General features: G+C 41.2%; 1 protein-coding gene across 1 annotated transcript in view; it reads left to right on the top strand.

Moving 5' to 3' along the window:
• The window catches only part of BCKDHB (branched chain keto acid dehydrogenase E1 subunit beta), a 268,641-nt gene extending 249,162 nt beyond the window's left edge, over positions 1-19,479 (top strand). Inside the window, exon 10 of the mRNA XM_075554842.1 lies at positions 19,331-19,479. Coding sequence (XP_075410957.1) covers positions 19,331-19,471 — 141 coding nt within the window. The 3' untranslated portion in view covers positions 19,472-19,479. The remainder of the gene's footprint in view (positions 1-19,330) is intronic.
• The last annotated feature ends 960 nt before the right edge of the window (positions 19,480-20,439 follow it).

The raw sequence follows: 20,439 nt of genomic DNA, 5'->3' as shown, positions 1-20,439 counted from the left end.
TGGTGGCACTTACGTATGAGCAGCTAACTTTGTCCCTGCCGTGAGAGCTGCCTCCAGATCTCTAACAGCCCCGGGCCAGCCAGGGAACTGCCAGCACACTTGTGTTTACATTTGATTTTAAGATGAACTTAAATTGCAATGAGTCGTGCTGTTGCATGTGTTTTAATTAAGAAAACAAAATTAATTTAATTCTTGAAAGACATTTCTTTAAATATTCCTGAAAGTTGTTTCTACACAGTGAGTTGACCTTGGAATATAGCTCTCAAATATTGACTGTGAGGAGACGATGAGATTTCAGATCTGGTGGAAGTCAAGGCTAGGGTAAAATTTGTGAACTCTATTTAAAACACAGGCCTAATATATCATAAATAGGCCACAGTCTTAATCAAATTACTTAGCTACATAACTTCATCTAAATGATTTCATAGATATGAAAATAAATGACAGAAGCAGACTTAATTTCCTGATGAAGCACTTCAGTGTTTTTTTAAATGATTGTGGAGAAAACTGAGCATGTAGCCTATCATAACTAGAATTTTCTATTCTTTTCAAAATCAGCTTCAGAACTCAAGTGGCAGCTCAGATTCTCTGCTCCAGCAAAATCCAAAACAAACCCACTGCCCTTAAATTGCTGCTGACTCAGAGAGCCTACAGGGAGGACACAGTGGAACCACCCCGGGTGTCCTCAACGGTCAATCTTGGAGGGAGCAGACCATCTCACCTGTCTCCCACCAAATTACTGACCTTGGGTAAGCAGCCCAGTGCATCACCCAGGGCACCGCGAGTAATTAATTAGCTGAAGTTAAGTCCACCTTTTCTAATGTGCACATCCTCATCCCAGAAGGTATGTAAATGAAATGAACACATGACTCCAAGTTTAACTTCCTGCCACTTAAAGAGAACCATCATTTCCCAGTAAGTTCCCCTCCCCCAAACAAAAATGCACTAAAAATAATCATGATTGGACTTGACGTAGACAGTCAGGCACTCTCCCACCAGGTTTTCTTCTTGTAGGCTTAATGCTTGATAGCAGGAAGAGCAGGCTCTGCCCACTTTTAAGTCAGAGTCTATTGCAGTGCCCAAGTATACCAGGACAAGTGGTTCAAATACCAACACAACCACCACGTGTACCTCTCTGTACCGTATGGCTGTGTTTGTCACCACATAAAATGGTCGAAATCAAGGATTTCTTGGAATTATATAAATTATTATATTATTAAATAAAAGTATCTCTTGCTGTTAAGTGCATGCCTGTTTTTTTTGGTTTTTTTTTTGGTGTGGGAGGGTGTCCCTCTTTACTGCAAACAGATCCATGAATACAGTGAATCATTCTGGCACCCAAACCGTGTAAACATCTTTTTTTTTTTTTTTAAAATTTTAACAATTTATTGGGGCTCATACAATTCTTTTCACAGTTCATATATATACATACATCAATTGTATAAAGCACATCTGTACAGTCTTTGCCCTAATCATTTTTTTCTCTTTTCTTCTTTTACATTTTATTAGGGACTCATACAACTCTTACCACAATCCATACATATACATACATCAATTGTATAAAGCACATCCATACATTCCCTGCCCCAATCATTCTCAAGGCATTTGCTCTCCACTTAAGCCCCTTGCATCAGGTCCTCTTTTTTTTTCCCCTCCTCCCTCCCCACTCCCCCCTCCCTCAAGTGCATGCCTGTTTTGTGTGTTTTCTGCACACACTTACGTGCTCCGTTTCTGATAAGCACAAGAACAGTATGTGTTTCCTTTCTGTTGGCCTCTGTAATGTGTGTGGCTAGTAGCCAGGGATTGCACACGTGGTTATTTTGTGTTTCCTTTTATGCTTATGCGCATCATTATCTGTGGTGTGTGACAGATATGTAGGCTCCAGTGACCCTCTGGGGGAAGTCCGTGCTCTGACTCTCAGGCTCTCACTCCTAATTGTGGCATCTGATTGAATTTCTTGTAGTCAATAAATAGTCCACCTTCCTTCATTTATCAAGATAGCTATGAGAATGTTATCCTTTTCCATGAACTACATAAATTTAGTTCATCAAATTTATTAACAAAGAGCCTTTTTGAACATTTCTAATTTCATATTATATTTTAACCTTTGACAATAAAAGTATCTACAATTAAATCCCAGTCACTGCCTAATCATGCTTTTTTGAAATATCTCTGCACCAAGAAAGCAATAGGAACTTTGGAGAATACATGGTGAATTAGGTTCAGTTTATCAGCATGCAAGTTTAGCCAATTCTACATGTATAAAAAGGCAGCATGTCTATTGTCTCACTGTTTCTGAAGTATTGCCCAGTTCTTGACGTTCTCACATGAAATTGTGTTTGCAAATGCACAGGCAGCCAGCCTGAAATGCCTGTCTGTAAGAAATAAAACCAAATTAGAATGTAGACACCTCGATGATCCGGTAAAGAGGAACTTTTGTGTTGGGGCCTGCATTCTATGTTATTTAAATTACAATTGATGGGTTTGTGCTCCTGGCTGGCTGGGTCAAGGGGAAAGTCACCTGCAGACAGAGAATGAGAACACTGACCAGCCCTTTCTCATGTGGGTCAGAGGCTCCTGTGGAGACTGGTTTGCTTTGTTCATGTGTTCCCTCGCTGAACTTGAGAGGGCAGAAATAAATTCACTCCTGCAGTCTAGTGAACCATTCTTTTGGGTTCCCTCTACCTAAGCGTTGGTAACCTAGAGCATCTCTTTCTGCTGTGTTTTATAACAAAATTGTAGCGCTCTAATGACCAGAATTAAATTGCTCAAAAATAATTTGGGCTGATTTATTCATACCGCAAAGCCTAGCATTAAAGACTGTGTTGCTATGGTACCTAGGATTAACTTTAAAAAGGAAAAAAATGTGTTTAATTTAGTGGAAGTCTTGGCACATCTCTGTTGGCATTATAGATTAAATAAAGTCGATTCTTCTCACCGCCCCCTCCCCTTCCTTTCCTTTTTTATATTTAGCGAGTTGTTTTAACATGCTTTTAAACATACACTCAAGGGTAGAAATTTAATATAGTTACAGAGAAGGAAAAAGAGGTGAAAAGAACTGGTAAGGGGGAAAAAGCATAATTTACAAAATAGTAAATATTTGTAGCTTTGTTGGTTTTGTTTTAAGTATAGTTTCTGAACTGTTATTTTAAAAAGATGGTTCCATATAAGGGGAAACTATTTAGATAGTTTCAGTTTGTACTTAGCCTCGAAACTTCGAACAGGTTGGGAAATCCGGTAAGGGTAAATCCTCATAGGAATTTTCTCCAAACTGAAAATACATTTTTCCTGTCGTGCAACAAAGTAACGACAGCCATCGCTTTAGCCGGGATTGATTCCTGCTCTCGGAGCACCATCCCGGGCTGTTAGATCACTCACTGGACGCTGACATTTGTGGAAAACAAGCAGGAAAATCCAGAGCTTCAGGGAGTATTTTGAATTTCCTGTTAGCAAGCACACCAGAAATCTTACCTTTCTGGAGAGATTTGTTCAGGAGAGGACTCTGTTCAGGAGAGGACAAAGACACACTCTAGGGAAATTCCCCTTTGAAGCTTGGCTGTTGTTAATGCCTTCTTCTGTGTGGAAGAGCTTTGAGCTGCAAAACTTGTGAGCTTCAGTGTCTGTGTTCATTGAACATATAGCCCATTTTAAATGTCAAAATCTACACACAGTACGTCCCAAGATAATTTAAACTATAGATCGTGGACTTCTAAAACCTGGAAATATCTTTTGTAGCAAATAAACAGATTGTGTTACAGGAAGATGAAAGGGGCGGGGGGTTGCGAAATTCAAGCCGTTGTTCTCACATCTCTTGAAATGAAAATTCAAAGGTGACTTCTGGTAAGAGCACAAGACTAGTCTGGGCAAATTTGGATGGGGTGCTGGTTTGCATCCTTGTGGTTCCTACTTTTGTGTTTATGGAAATTAAAGTGAAGAAATACTTACGAAATATTTAGTATGGTCTCTGAACTCAAACCAGTACTATATACTCTTTTAGAGGAGTGTTTTTAGCTAAGATTATAAATGACAAAAGCCAAGTTTTCCCTTGCTCGCTTTCATTAATTTCTGGTAAAAAATAGTGAAATTTGTTATTTAGTTTTGAGGGCATAAAGCCGCACCATTGTATAAGTATGTTATAATAATCTCAAAGCAATTGAGAAATTATTTATTTTAATGTTTAATTTTTACTTTGAAATTCTATTTGTTTCTACACATTCATTATAAAAAATTCTAGATAATTTCATATTACAACATGTTTATATTCTAACATGACTGCTGAATTTGAACCATGAATCAATTTCTATGCAGATTTTAATGCTGTTCGTCAACTTTGTTTTAGGTACATAGGCTGTATCCAGGGGAGCCCATTTAGATCAGAAATAACAACCCTGTTTTACTTTAGGAAACAAACTTCTGTTTTAAAAATAGAATTTGAATTTAAATAAGAATAAGAATCATAACTTATGATTGAGTTCCATTCTTTACCTGAAAGAAATCCTAGAAAACAAAAATTATACCAAAAATTATACCAAATTACCAGTAATTTTCATTAGACACTATAGACAGATTAAAACACACACACACACACACACACACACCCCACAGTCAGCAGACATTGAAGAAGTCCCAGTGAAGTTAAATAATAAAGATCTCAGATTTCAGTTTAGTCAAGATTATAGTTTAAGAAGCATTGAGAAAATAGTTGGGGTCGACTGTAATGTTTTAGGCAAAGCCGGGTAAAATTATGTTGTTCATAAATAGTTTCCTTGAGTTGTGGTGGTTAAAGTGTATTTCAGACATGAAAGACTGGATCAACAAGTGTTTATTGAATGCATTGCACATGCATGGTATTAGAAAAGTAAAACATAGCACGAACATTAAAGGAGGTATTCACTGGGTTTGGGGGTGGGTAGCTTAGTCTCTTCTTTCTGAAGAACTGATTTTCATAGTCTGTACTATTTAAAAAATTGGTATAGATTAATGTGTATTCTAAGTTCTGCTTTAAAAAACATAATGGATACTATTTAAAGCATTAGCTTAAGTGAAAAATGTTAAATTTTACATTGGTAGAGTTGTGTTTATTTAATTCAGTGATGAAATAAATTTTGAGTTGCTGGCACAGTGCCTTTATAGGATTTTTTGTGACTCAGGAAAGTGTGATTCAAGACACCAGAATCATTTTTCTCATCTGTTGCAAGTCATATTTTGGCTGCGGACAAGTTTTAAAAATCAATATTCCATGACAATATTTGGAAGTATAGTTCACTACCAGGAAATGTCTACCTACATAACTAGGACTGATATAAATCTTGAAGTTTGCAACTTTAAAGATATCAGCTATACATGTTTTTGAAATAATACTTTAATTTTTCTCAGTTTAAAATTTTGAGATTAACTTAACACTGCTAATTATGACATCTGTAGAACTGGTTGTATTTAGAAGCAAAATCCCTGTTGTTTTAATATTTAAAAAGCACATGCCAAAAAAATCAAAGCAAAGATTAAGTGTTACATATTTAGGTTTAAAACCAAGAGCATGCAAATAACTTCAAACTATTCAGTCATGACTTTCTCTTTATGAAGAAATAATAATTGTCCAATTTATAGGTCTTATTTGATGCTTTAATTTTTCCCTCAGAAACAAATAGATGTTCAGAGTTTAAATGTATGATGGTCATATAATCATGATTCTGTGATATATCCTCTACTCTTTTTGTTTGCAAAGCAATTTAAAAATCAGATTTCTGAGTTATTACTTAGAAATGGAGCTGCAAATTGTGCCCCTCATTTTTCAACGTGGAACATAAAGGTCTTGATCCCATCTCTGGGCCACGTATGACCATTTTAATTTCCAATGAGCTTCTTGTTATAATGTCCCACTGCTGTTGACTTTTTTGAATAGATTTGCAGGCTCTGTATCAACCATCTATAAGAAAATAGGGAAAATATTAAATCTTATTATCTTATCACAGTTTAACATTTTTGTTATAGGTTTCCAACTCAAGATGATACAAAGATATAAACAAGTGCGCTGTATTTAACTGTTATTAGAAGAACTGAGTGGAAGAAACCTATTCCGATGTAGTCTTAGAAAGAAAGAAATATGATCCTGGAATTTTCTTGAATTAAACAAAGCAGACAAGCAGAGCACGAATGATTTTTTAAATTGATCCAAAGATATTGTAAGCAGAAGGCCAGTTTTTATTAATTGAGATTGTTCTTAGCAACACTAGACAAATGATAGAAATAAAAATGAGGAAACGGTTTTATGTGGAGATGAGAAAAGGGGAAGAAAACGTTGGAAATTAGCTTTGGAAGATTCAGCTCCAGAAGGCCATGGCTGTGATGAGGCTGTGATGAGGCTGTGATGAGGCTGTGATGAGGCTGTGATGAGGCTGTCATGAGGCTGTGATGAGGCTGTGATGAGGCTGTGATGAGGCTGTGATTAGGTTGTCATGAGGCTGAAGTCTTATTTTCTACATCCATTGGTTGCCCGTCCGTCAGCTCCTTCATTTTCTCCGATACCTCGGTGCCCAGGAACATACTCAGACAAACATCCTTGCCTGGGCACTTCGATCAATCTTCTCTCAATCATTGCTGTTGACAGCATCGAGCCCAGGGGCTGTTTTCAGCCAGTTGGTTTCCAGGTTCTGCTGTGTTCTGCCATAACGCTGATGAAAAACCTGCTCTCTGTCTCAGTGGTGCATTTATCCTTGTTTTTAATTTTTCTGCAATTGTTTTGTGATACTAGCTTTCCATTTTCTGAAGCCTGCCTGCTTGGTCTTAGTCTGCTATTGTTCTTTTCCTCAGCCTTCTAAAAGCAGACGATCAGGCGCAGAGTGAAGTAGCAGTGCTGGGGGAAAAGCGGTTTCCCAAGCGTGTGAATTCCCTCCTTGACCTTGACCTTGACCTGAGGTGACACCTGCCACTAGCAGCTCCGTGAGGGGGCTGCAGCAGCGCTGCCAGTCTCCGACCTGCGCACGGTGTTGCTCAGCACAGCCTGTTTGCCCACCGCCCCTGGCCTGCTTACTAACACAAAGATTGTGTTCGCTTGTTGTGTTATTTTCTTATCCTTCTGTAAGACAGAATAAATGTTCCATAAATGGTAGCTGTTTACCCACCCTTGCAGTAAGGTGTGTGATTTCTCGGGTTTGTTCTGTATGCTTCCATGGTGGTTTGAACTGTCATTTCAAATACCTTGCCTTTATTTTAAGCCAGGAACTCATTTATACTTAAAAAGAAGCTGGTTATGATGAAGAAGAAACAACTAGAAATTACTGAGTATTACAATATAATTACAGTCATAAAATTAGGTACTTTGCAGAAGATACCTCATAATCTAGAAAGACAAGTGGATAAGCTAATAATAGTTACAATAGATTAATAGCATCATGCAGGATTTTTAATATTTCTAGTTTGTAATTGAGTAAACAAAACTTCAGAGAAGTTAAACCAGGGTAGAACAAAGATTCCTTTCAGATAGAATTCCAGGTTCCATGCTGTATCAGTTATATTATGCTGCACTGCATAAAAAACAAACAAACAAACAAGAACAAAAGGATTTTGTTTAGGGTGACCAAAGCCAGAGCATGGAATGACTGAGACTGTGATTTCAGTGGTGTAGTTCCTGGGGTAGTGTGACAAAAGAATTTTTGATTGATGTGCTTAAAACTTGAAAAAGGAAATGGGGTGAGGTGTTGAAATCTTAAGTGATTACATGAAAATCCTAAGGAATACATTTACATATTCATATACAGACCATAATTTTCAGCATATTTTAATGCAATTTTTATGGTAAAATTAGGTGCCTTGGCTGATAGTTGGGTCGGCTTATACTCGAGTATATACAGTATATATTATAGTCACTGATATAGAAATAAACTTAGCATACCTAATTTTGATAAATCTGTGTATGTTAGTCCTGGTTAACTCAAGAAAGAAATCCAGAGACACTCATATATTTATAAGAAAGAACTTTATATCAAAGTGTAATTGTATATTAAGAAAAAGCCCCAGCCCAGTCCAGATCAAGTCCACAAGTCTGATATTAGCTCATATGTCCGATGCTAGTTCAAAACTCTTTCCTCAGATTCACGCAGTCAATGCAATGATGCAGAATGCAGGAAGATCACAGACCGGTGGGTACAAAGTCTTGTGGATCCACTGGCAGTGGGAGCAGCTCAGTGCTGATGCGGGTCTCCATGTGGCTCCTCCAGCTCTCTGAGCGGGGCTCTTCAACAGGAAGGTGCAAGCAGAGAGTGACACTAGCCTCTGCAGAATCCTCATGCGAAGGCCACGCCCACAGGGCGGCGCCATCAGGCTGTGACCTGATTGACAGGCTAGCCTCCACCCCTGCACTTAGCAAGTTAACATGAAATTATGTAACTAATGGATAATATTCTATATATCTTAAAATAATAATAATAAACTCACCACCACCTAGTCATTGCTGACTCGTAACAACCCTATCTGTACATCAGGATAGAACTGCCCCTTCTGTTTTCTGAGACCGTGCCTCTTTATGGGAGTGGAAACCCTCCCTCATCTTTCTCCCAAGCAGTGGCTGGTGGTTTTGACTGCTAGCCTTTTGGTTAGCAGCCGTACACATAAACCACTATGGCCACAAGGGCTCTAAAACAATAATAGATCCCATTTATTTATTTAAACTTGTTGTTATCTGCTTGAAAATTTCCTGGATCTCCCTCCTTCCTAATTTCCACAATATACTTATAAAATTTGTTTTGTTACAGTAGGTGAATCAAGATAATTTGTTGTGTCTATGATTTTTTTGTGTGATTTGGAATTATGTCATGTGGTCATCTTCCTTTTCTGTGCATAAGGTACATATCAACCCAGGTGACTAATCTATAAACAAATTAAAGTATGCCAATTTACATCATTCAGATTAGCTGAGGAGGTTCCTGAGAGTAAAGACCATGTGCTACTGGTGTCTTCGATTTCTTCGCATGGTATACCTTTTGCCTCCTTTATGTAAGTGGAAGACTGCTCCGAGACGGATTTTACCACTCAGTATGCCTTCAAAGATGCAGTTGGAAAGGCGGAGAACCTTAATCCCAGGCTGCCTTTCATTTCACCATGCTTTTTTGTGCCCTTTATTTATTCTGGTTATGATTGTCTTCAGATGTGATGTTGTAAGTTTTACAGCAAAATGACTAAGAGCAAGGACTTTGAGGTCTCTTTTGAGGCTGATTTGACTGCACCAGGTGATATGATAGGGATTTGTTAAAATGATTCCGTGACAAAATGTCTGCTCTCTCTTAAGCCTATTTTCCCACAAATCTTTTGAAGCCCTCTTGTGTAGGTAGCTCTTCGCCTCTGTGCAAGCTCCTTTGCCCTGCGCCAAAGTGATGTGGAGTAGTGTGTGAACTCCTTTAGCCTCACGAGAGGGAGAGAGAATCACTACCAACAGCGCAGGAGCATTTCTTATGAGGGCAAAGTCAGACACGCCGCCACCCTCCCAGCTTTTCACCAGCTCCGATACCACGCTCTGCCTTGCTGCTGGCTCCATAGTTCTTTGCAGTGATCCCACTGAACTCACAGACAATCCTCACAATTGTGGGATTATTAATCTAGTTAATGATCAGGGTAAAAAATGTTGAGCAATCACCTATTTTACCAGGACAGCCTTTCCTGGGGACATGCCTCTTACCATCCTTGTACCCCTAGCCTGGTCCCATGCCCTGCTTGGGCAATTACTACAGAGTTCTTTTAGCTCTGCTGATAAATGCCCAAAGGAGCCCTGGGTGCTGTCAGGTAAACCACTGGACTGTTAACCACAACTTTGGCAGTTCAAACCCACCAGTCGCTTGGTGGAAAGAGACAAGGCTGTCTGTTCCCGTAAAGATTTACAAAGCCTCTGAAACCGCGCGAGTCAGCATCAACTCCATGGCAATGGGGTTTGGGTTGCATACATACCCCAGCACCCACTCCACCAGTGTGCCTCCACGGATCAGTAGATCTAGCTCCCTGGATGAAGTGCTTGGGAGGCACATCACCCTGCCAGTAAGTCTCCTGCCGGAAAGCCCTCAGCTCTCTCACTCTGTGTCCTTCGGGGTCCACTGCGCCATCTCCTGCTGGTCTCGTGGTTCTGTGACTGCTGTGGCATTGCTGTTGCCACTTCTGTGCCACGGCTTTTTTGCCGCTGGTGTTACGGCTCTCTGTCTCCTGGATGGAGGAGGTTCAGTGTCTCAATATTTTCATGTGCCCCTGTCCTGCCTCTTTGTGATGGCCGCGAGGTCCTCCTCTTTGCCTCTGGGATGGCACATTTGAAACCTAGTGTGGTGGCAAAACTGACCAAGCCCCCGTTAGGGCTTCATGCCTCTTGTTTGCATGAGTTCACCCTCGGAATGCCATGGCCGTTATCTACAGTATTAGCATGCTAGCCACATGCCCTGGGTGGGCCACAAGCATCTCATGCATGCATGGTCCCCCCTCCTCACTTGGTGGGCGTTCCAGGACTGTGACTAGCAGGGCCCTGTCAGATCATTCAGCTGCACCGCGCTGGACCTTGGATTCCTCCCCTGCGAGATGGGACGTGACGTGTACCTCCCGGATTTGTTAAAATGAGTAAGATAAAATATGACTCAAATATAATGAATATCCTTAACATTTTATACAGACAAGGCAGCTTCAGAAGTATACTCTAGAATTCCTGACAAAGCAATATTGACTTTCTCTCAGCACCCTATCGTTAAATGTGAACCCCCAGCAGGTACGGATTCTTGTATTGGGCCATGATTCTGTGGGGGCTCATTTTCAGTCCACACCTCTGGACCCTCAACGAACCTTTAGGCCTGCCAGCTGAAGGAGTGTCTCTCCCGGATGCTCCCTGTGGCCTCCTCAGTTGCCCTGGTGACGTGTTACACTTCGGTCTGCTTTGCCACCGCAGTCACGTCCGTCCCTGTCCCACGTAGGAGAGGACACTGGGCCCTGGCCAGTTCATGTCAGCCATGTCCGGCCACTACATGTGACCCTCAACAGCCCTCTCCATGAGACCATTCTTGGACTCCCAGTTGGATTTGTATCATAATGTCTGAATCAGAAATCACTTAGTAGAGTCTGCTGAATTGTTTGTGTGCTTCGACCTCCCATGATCAGAGAATATGCGTAATCAAATCATCTTGGAAATTCAGGGGCCATGTATTGCCATAGTTGCTGTTTCATAATGCAGTTTATAATAATATACTTTGTAGGAGATTAATCTGGAATGTAAATCTCTAAATCTGCCAATGTGGCTCTAGGATTTGTGTATTTCTTTTGCTACTGGGTGTACGTGCATGCGTGTGTGTGTGTGTGTGAATGTGTGTGTGTGAGTGTGTGCGTGAGTGTGTGCGTGAGTGTGTGTGTGTGAGTGTGTGTGAGTGAATGTGTGTGTGAGAGTGTGTGTGTGTGAGTGTGTGTGTGAGAGTGTGTGTGTGAGTGTGTGCATGAGTGTTTGCGTGTGTGTGTGCGTGAGTGTGCGTGTGTGTGAATGTGTGTGTGAGTGTGTGTGCGTGTGTGAGTGTGTGTGTGTGAGTGTGTGTGTGTGTGTGTGTGTGTGTGATCTGTATAAGAAAGCTGAGACGAACAAAGAGGACTGTTTGATAGCTTCTCAGAGAAACATATGCTGTTATTAGGTTCTGCCGAGTCAGTTCTAACTCTCAGCAACCTGTATCGATCAGAATAAAACACTTCCCGGGCTCCCACCGTCCTCATAAATGTTGTTATGTTGGCGTCTGTTGCTGCAGCCATCGTGCCAACCCATCTTGGAAGCGTCTTTCTGTTTTCTGCGGACCCTCTACTTGACCAAGCATGACGCCCTTCTCCAGGGACCGATGTCTCCCAATAGCATGCCTAGAATACATGCGATGTACTCTCCTCATTTGTAACGCAGAGGAACCTTCTGTTTATTCTGTTCAGTGACATAGTCATCATCCTTCTCAGGAATATTCAGTATTCTTTGCCAAAACCACAGTGTAAAAGAATCCCTTCTTTTCTGAGCCTCCTTTCACATGCATCCTGGGAGATTGCCAGTACCACGGTTTCCGTCAAGAGCACTTTAGTGCTTCAGGTGGCCTGCTTTAGCGAGTCCTGTTGCCGAAGCGCTGCTCAGTGCAGTACGTTGTGTGGTTTCTTCACTGCTGCTCCCGTGGGCATTGATGGGGGCTCCAGCTACAAGGAGCCCTTGATGCCAGTGTTTTCCGCACGCCTCGTGAAGTTGCTCATTTGTCCGGGGCTGATCTTTTTGCTTTCTTGTTGAGGGCAGCGATCCATCAGCAGGTTAGAGTCAGTGATTGTCAGCAGCAAATGCCCCAGCCCTTCCTCACTTTCAGCAAGCCAGGTTGTGCGCTCTGCGTCCAGCAGGTCTTCAGATGTTTTCATCGAGTCCTGATGCTTTGTTCTGCACATAAGCAAAACTCTCAGATGATTTGCACAGCATGCAGATGGAAGAATAGGGTGGAAGGGTACAACTGTGGCTCACACCTTTCTTGATTTTAAGCCTCACCGTGTCCCCTTGTTCTGTTCAGTTAGCTGCCTTTTTGTCTATGTACAGATTCCAGAACACAATGAGCGAACTAGTTTCCCATTCTGTGCACTGTTCCTCATAATTCGTTACACTCCACAGAGTGACATGCCTTTACATAGTCAATAAAACCCAAGTAAACATCTTCGTGTTAGCCTCGGCATTCAGTTGTTCTTCTGGCATCCGCCATGAGATAAATCCCTTCTTCCTCATCTGATCTGAATCTGGTTTGAACTTCTGATGCCCCCGTCGATGTGCTGCTACAGCCATTTACAGTTCTTCTTCAGCTAAGCTTCCCTGAGCGTTACCAATGATACCGTGCAGTAACGTTGCTGTGCTGTTGTTCCACTCTTCTTTGGGGCGGGTCTTACCCAATTGTTTGGCCAGGTTACAGTTCTCCAGATTTCTTGGCATAGACCAATGAACACTCCCAATATTTCATCCAGTTGTTGAAATATCTGAATGGGTATTACAAAAATTCCTAGATCCTTAAAAAATACTTAATTTTGATAGTTTTATTGGTACAAAATTCACATATCATACACTTCCATGGTTAAGTTGCTTTAAAAGCAGTTGTATATACTTCATCACAGTCAATTCTAGTGCTCCCTGCCCCATCCCACATTCATTCATTTCCTGTTTTCTTGGTTTTCGATAATGCCTAAAGTACATCCTGGACCTTTTCCTCCAGTGCCATATATTCTTGATAGTGTGCTATCTCCCGAAATGATTGAACACTGACCAGTTCTTTTTGGTACTGTGACGTTGTGTATACCTTTCTTCTACTTTTGAAGCTTCCTGCATCGCGTAATAAGGTGCCCATTGAATCCCTCAGCACTGCAACTTAAGATTCTGCCTTTTCTTCAGTGCTTTCAGCTCGAGACATGCTCAACATATTCTTTCCTTTGTGATTTCTAACTCGAGACCAGACCTTTGCACATTTTATGATGATGCTCGACGCTACCCCGTGGAGCTGCCTTTGGAAATTTCCAGTTCGGGTCTTCTACTTCATTCTCTGTGCCATTCACTTGAGCTACTCGACTTGCCAGAGCAAGTTTCAAAGTCTCTTCTGACATCTATGTTGACGTTTTCTTTCTTTCCTGTCTCTGATAAACATTTCCTTTTGTTATGTCCGATGGCCTTCATGTCATGAGAGTTCCAGTATGACATCTATTCTGGAGATGATCTCTCAATTCAGAAAGAATATACTAAAATTCGTGACTCTCTTGGACTGGTTTTAATTTTCTTGACTTTCACTTGAACTCGTGCAGGAGTCACTGACAATCTGCTCCTGTAGTTGGCCCCTGCATTTTTCTGGCCAATGGTATTGAGCTTCTCCATCATTTCTTTGTGCAGATGTAGTCAGTTTACTACCTGGTAGCCCATCTGGTGAGGTATACATGTAGAGTGACCCCGTATTTTTTTCATGGGGGAAAAGTATTGCCAATGATTAGATTGTTGGTCTTGCAAAATTTTATTGTGCAAACATCAGCATTGTTTCTATTGAAGACCACTGTTTCTATTTCAATTATAAATCTCTTATATTGTCCCCAACTTTCACATTCCCATCATCAGTAACTACTATTGCATCTTGACTGTAAGAAGAAACATATAAATACACAAAAAACTTTTATATAGGAAGAAGCATTGTACACCTGCTTAGTCCAAACATCACATGCCCAACTGCTTTAATAAAAGTCTTAACACAAATCTGTGGAAGAAATAATTTAAACTTCCTTTTTAATGAGTTTTAGTTTACAACGCATTAGAATTTCAAGCTGTTTCAGTAAGTCAGGGAATATGCTTATAAAATTGAACACCTTAGGAACTGATACCAAGGGCTCAAGCAGAAAGCAAATGTTTGGAAAATGATGCTGGCAACAAATGCACAAATGTGCTTGACACAATGGATGGTCGTATGGTTTGTGATAAAAGCTCTATGAGCCCCCAAAAATGATTTAAAAAAAATAAACACCTTATCTATTCTTTTTATATCCTTGAATTATCTCTGGGGATTTGGACATTTTATATTTATTTTGGTGCTTTATGTTCATTTAATTTTTTATAATATACAGTAAAATTTTCACAAATTAAAGAAACCTTACATGTAAGATTGAAAATGTCAGTAACACATACAAACTTGTATTCCCATAAGAATTAGGTTTTTAAAATTTTTACTTTTTTTATTTTGACCATTCAATTAAAAATGTCTCAAAAACTATTGGTGCATATAATACATAAAAGTACAGAATAAAGCCTTTTCTCATCTCCCTACTTTCCCAGCCTAAAAAAGTAACCACAGTTTACAGATCAGGTGTGAGTTTCCAGACCTTTACATAAGTATGGATGTGTTCCTAGAAAGAACAATTCTCACATACTAGGAGAATTAAGAGCATTGCAATTAGCAAAAAAAAAAAAAAAAGTATGATGTTGTTACTCAGTAAACTGAAAGGAATGATTTTTAACAGCCATCATTTTGTGTTAGGCCAGTTCTTCAGGTTACTATTTTGGAAAAAACAGTATTTTACAGCAAGTGTGAAGTCAGTGGCACTAGTGAAAGAGTTCGCCCTTGATTTTCTTTATTCTGCTGTGTTTGTGGACAGTTTGTGAAGAGCATGATAGTAGGGAAGCTAGAAGCCAGCCTGTGTCGCTGAAGTAATAAAACTCGTTAGTCCTAATCGACCATTTAGAGCCTTTAAATTTCCTTGTTGCAATCAAGAAACAATCCACCTAATCTGTCATCCTTTTTTTTTTTTGAGCTTATTGGTAGTGGAAACTCTTAGATGACTCTTTGAGCTGTATGTGTATTAAAAGTTGTACTGTTGTTAATGATTCCCTGTTGCTAGGAGACATTAACATGCTTTTGATGTTTAATCATATATGTCACAATGAGTATTAGTGGCAGGGAAAAAGCTGTGAATATCTGGTTCTTTTTGGAAACAAATGGTCCTGTCTGCCCGAGCACACCCTCACTGGGAGAAATAAACACAGAGGGCAGGAATTTAACAGGCAGGATTAGTATTCCATTATTTATAAATGACTGTTCAAATTAGAAATTATAAACACAGTCAGGACAAGAATATTTCCACCTACTCAAATCAGTTAAACATGTAGTGAAGGGTGTGAGTGGGTTGGTTGTGGGGTGGGGGAGAGGCATAGCTGACCTGCTATGGTCCGTCAGCATATGCAAGGCGAGCAGCAAGAGGAGTAAGGAACTGTGAGACAGTGTGACCATCAGGCTGGCTTCTAGGCCCATAGAGGCAAAGGCCGAGAGACTGAGGACAGGAGAGAGTTTTGACTGCTGGCTGAGGAACGATGTTGCTGTGGACCGATTACTCTATCCTTCATGTTTAACGATCCCAACTGGCCATAACCTATTAACTTCCCTAAGGAACTCCCATAAGTGTGAACACTGCCTGTGAGTTCTAGGTGACCATTGCAACGAGTGGTTGGAGCCGGCACAGGTGGCGGACTGCTGGTGTCGGGTAGTCAGCGATGGAATGTGGAGGCACGGCTGACCCAGTTTGGCAATTGGGTGGATTTGGACTTTCCTTCCCCTTTGAATAGCCAAAGCAGGTCACCTCCACGACACCCCACCTGCACATACCCTTTACTGCATGCATAAGCGATTTGAGTAGGTGCAGATTTTCCTGTCCTAACTGTATTTACCTTTTTTAATTTGAGCAGTCATTTATACATCCCACTTGTACAGAGATCTGGAATGTGCTCTGCTGATGGTCCTGAGGGCTCTCTCCCTCCCATCCTCTTCACACATGGCTCATCCTCTAGCTGGGGGGCTGGTAACGACATCTATTCTGTTGGCAGAGCCCCAGCAATCATTTGGCTTGAGTTATAGAGACTTGGGTAGAAGAGCCGTATTAAGAAATTTCACTGTACCACAATGTAGCAAGGGAATGTATAAATACATGAGTAAAAACCAATGGTTTTATTCCCGGCAATAGCTGTAAATGGTAAAATCAATATTGTTTTTCTTATATTTTAATCATCATTTTAGATAAATCTTTCAACTGTTTTGAATTTTATTTTAAAATTTAACTTTGAAACATTTTACTACATCTCTTTTTTAAAAATCATTTTATTAGGGGCTCATACAACTCTTATCACAATCCATACATACATCAATTGTACATTCATTGCCCTCATCATTCTCAAAACATTTGCTCTCCACTTAAGCCCCTGGCATCAGGTCCTCATTTTTCCCCTCCCTCCCCACTACCCCCTCCCTCATGAACCCTTGATAATTTATAAATTATTTTATCATATCTTTCCCTGTCTGATGTCTCCCTTCACCCACTTCTCTGTTGTCCATCCCCAGGGAGGAGGTCACATGTAGATCCTTGTAATCGGTTCCCTTTCCAACCTACCCTCCCTCTACCCTCCCAGTATTGCCACTCACACCACTGGTCCTGAAGGGATCATCTGCCCTGGATTCCCTGTGTTTGTAGTTCCTTTCTGTACCAGTGTACATCCTCTGGTCTAGCCAGAGTTGCAAGGTAGGATTAGGATCATGATAATGGCGGAGGGAGGGAGGAAACATTTAGGAGCTAGAAGAAATCGATTTTTTGTTCTGATGATGCCTGTTACCTGGTTCCTTTGGCACCTCGAGATCACACAGGCTGGTGTGCTTCTTCCATGTGGGCTTTGTTGCTTCTGAGCTAGATGGCCGCTTGTTTACCTTCAAGCCTTTAAGACCCCAGATGCTATCTCTTTTGATAACTGGGCACCATCAACTTTCTTCACCACATTTGCTTCTTCACCCACTTTGTCTTCAGTGGTTTTGTCGGGAAAGTGATCATCATAGAATGCCATTTTAATAGAAGAAAGTATTCTTGCATTGAGGGAGTTCTTGAGTGGAGGCCCAATGTTCTTCTGCTACCTTAATATTAAACCTATAAATATATGCACAGAGATCTATTTCTAAATCCACATATATAAATATATTTGCATATGTACATGTCTTTATCTAGATTTCTATAAACGCCTTTGCCTCCCAGCTCTTTCCTCTCTTTCCTTTGACTTTTCTCCAATCCTGCTATCATGCTCAGTTCCCACCAGGGTTTCAGCAATTCCTCTTGGTTCCATTACCCTTGATCATACCCTACTAGGCCTCCCACACCTTCCTCACCACCAATTTGGATCACTTGTTGTACCCTTGTCCCTACCTTTCCCCCCACCTCCCCCTCTCCCATGTCCCCCTGAAACTGTCAGTCCCTCTGTTTTCTTCTCCAGATTGTTGATCCAGCCTATCTTATTTAGGCAGATCCATGGAGATAATAACATGCACGAAAACAAGACAGAGCAAAACCAAGCAATAAACCAACGACAAAAACAACACAATATGGCCAGCCCCGCTATGAGACATGATGCCCCGCACTGACCATAGCCTTACAGGGGACAGCACTGGAGACACAGTGTGGGAATTGCACCCGAACTGATCCCGCCACACCGAGGCAAAACACTAAGGGGTGCAACAGAACAGCAAGGGAACGGAGCGGTGAGGTCCTCAGAGAATACTGAAGGTGGACTTTGAGGCCAGGGCGTGGTGCCCCAACAGACTGGACTAGAAAACACTCCTAAAGGCCAACAAACAGTCCTTGAACTAACTACTACATATCTTTTCTCGAGTGAATTTTCTAGAAATCATGGAGTTTACTGTTTCTCCAAGAAAACTGATACTTGAATACCTCCCGCGAATTGTCATGGGTTCCGAATGGTATGGGGACTCGGGCAGATGCTCTGGACCTTGTCTGGAGGTGGAGTTAGGGAAGCGGTGTCAAGGAAGGCATCCTAGGGCGTGTGAGCCCAGTGCTAGATGAGTGAGTGTGCGTCAGTCAGAGAGAAGTGGGTCGGGTTGCCATCAGTCACATCTGGGAGACAGACAACAGAGTGCAGTCGAGATATTACCCAAATATGGGTTCATGCTGTGCAGAAGCAGAGTCAAATTCACCAGAGAGAGAGAGTTTCCTTAGGAGGAGACACCCGTGGGAAGTCCAGTTCCAATCCAGGCTGTCTTAGGGGAGCTCCACTTGTGATCAAGGGAGCCTAGTGATATCGTAGGTTATGGGTTGTGGTGCTAACCGCAGGGTCAGAAAGTTGAAAACACCTGCTGCTCCTCCAGAGAAAGGCGAGGCTTTCTGCTGCCATAAAGATTCAGAAACCTACAGGGGGCGCTCTGCTGCGTTCCTCAAGGTCATGATGAGTCAGAATTGACTAAGTGGCCACGAGAGTGACTTGTGATCGGAGTACATAGCGTTTACATACTTTTACACTGCGATGCACCTTCCTTTCCTGGGAGTCATGTGCTCTTTTAGGTACTTCCTGTAAGTAACAATATAATCACAAGATGTAAACGTTGACCCTAGTAATCAGATAAAACAATAAAAATAACATTATATGTATAAGCAGTATTCTCCCATGTCTTCATAACTCCTGACAGAATTGTCTGGACAGACACCTCCCACCCCCCACCGAGTCTGGTCAGCATGGAGAGTAATTCAATATATTTATTATGGAAATCACATTTAACTCTTCTATTTATAGCATATGTTTGGTATGAGCCTGGTGTGACTTAAACAACAGACCTGCATGTAAGCATATGATGTGTGTGCACACAGAAAAACATATTGTGGGGGAAATAAGATTACACTCTATGCTCTTTGATACCTGCTTTCATTTTCATGTCCTTGGATAGAATTGTGTTTCACATTAGTTGCTTTAAGAAAAGATGGTTTTTCTATATATATTCTAGTAATCTGAAAGTTAAACCATATGTATCTCTGTGTACAGGAAGAATGTTTCTTGAACTTAGAGGCTCCTATCTCAAGAGTATGCGGGTACGACACACCATTTCCTCATATTTTTGAACCCTTTTACATCCCCGACAAATGGAAATGCTATGACGCCCTTCGGAAAATGATCAACTATTGACCACATTGGTATGTACACTCTGCAGTTTAGAAAGCTGTTTCTTGTCTCTCATGCTGGTGTGCTGACAAACTGATTTGTCTTCAGTATTTTAAAAATAATTCAGAATGCATATATAGGGTTAAATGCTTTACATTTTAGTATCTAGGTTGTTCAAAAATTATCATAATGCATTTTGAGGAACTTCAATCTTTCAAAGCCCCAAATAGGCAATATTTTAAGACTTCTACTTCCATAGCAAAGTGGGTTTTGCTCTGGGAGGCTAATCGCAAGCCCAGCCATGTGAAACCAGAGCCACGCTATTGGAGAGAGATGTTATATAACTCCCCCAAAGAGCTACCGTCTTGGAACCCCCAGGAGCAGTTCTACTCTGTCCCAGTGGGTCGCTGTATGTCGGCATTGACTCAATGGCAGCAAGTTTCATTTTTCAGTAAATTTTGAGTTTTGCTTAAGGGTAGCTCGCATGAAGAAGACTAGAGAAATAGTTCAAACATTTTGATAGATCGAGAAAACAGTGCTCCCACCTCCCATCTTCTGTGTTGCCATAATCCCCCCACAAAGTATGTAGTTCTGGTTTGCAGTTATTTGTCACAATTAGGCAGCATACCCCGGGTATTCCGTGGTATGCAGGTGTAAATCCTGTATATCTAAAGTCCTCTTAAACTCTGTGAAAGCAGCCAGCTTCGGGGATAAAGACAGATAGGGTGCTTAGAGGACTGCCTCACTTTTTAGTCCATGTTGTTCCTTTGAAGAGCGCCCACTGTGTACTGCGTTAAGTCACCAATGGGCTGTTAATGGCAGGTGAGCCATGCAAGCTAGCAAGCAGTCCTGGAGAGAGAGAACTGATGCCATCTTCTCCCATAAACGTTCAGTCTGGGAAGCCCTAGGGAGCAGGTCTACTCTGTCCTCTCGGGGCAACTGGGAGTGGGAAGTGTTTTATAGCAGTTACTTTGGCGTTCCTTTATAATGGA

This window comes from Tenrec ecaudatus, chromosome 7 (assembly GCF_050624435.1).
Source record: "Tenrec ecaudatus isolate mTenEca1 chromosome 7, mTenEca1.hap1, whole genome shotgun sequence".
NCBI classification, from domain to species: domain Eukaryota; kingdom Metazoa; phylum Chordata; class Mammalia; order Afrosoricida; family Tenrecidae; genus Tenrec; species Tenrec ecaudatus.
The sequence above is the reverse complement of the archived record's forward strand: the minus strand, read 5'-3'. Positions and strand labels throughout refer to the sequence as shown.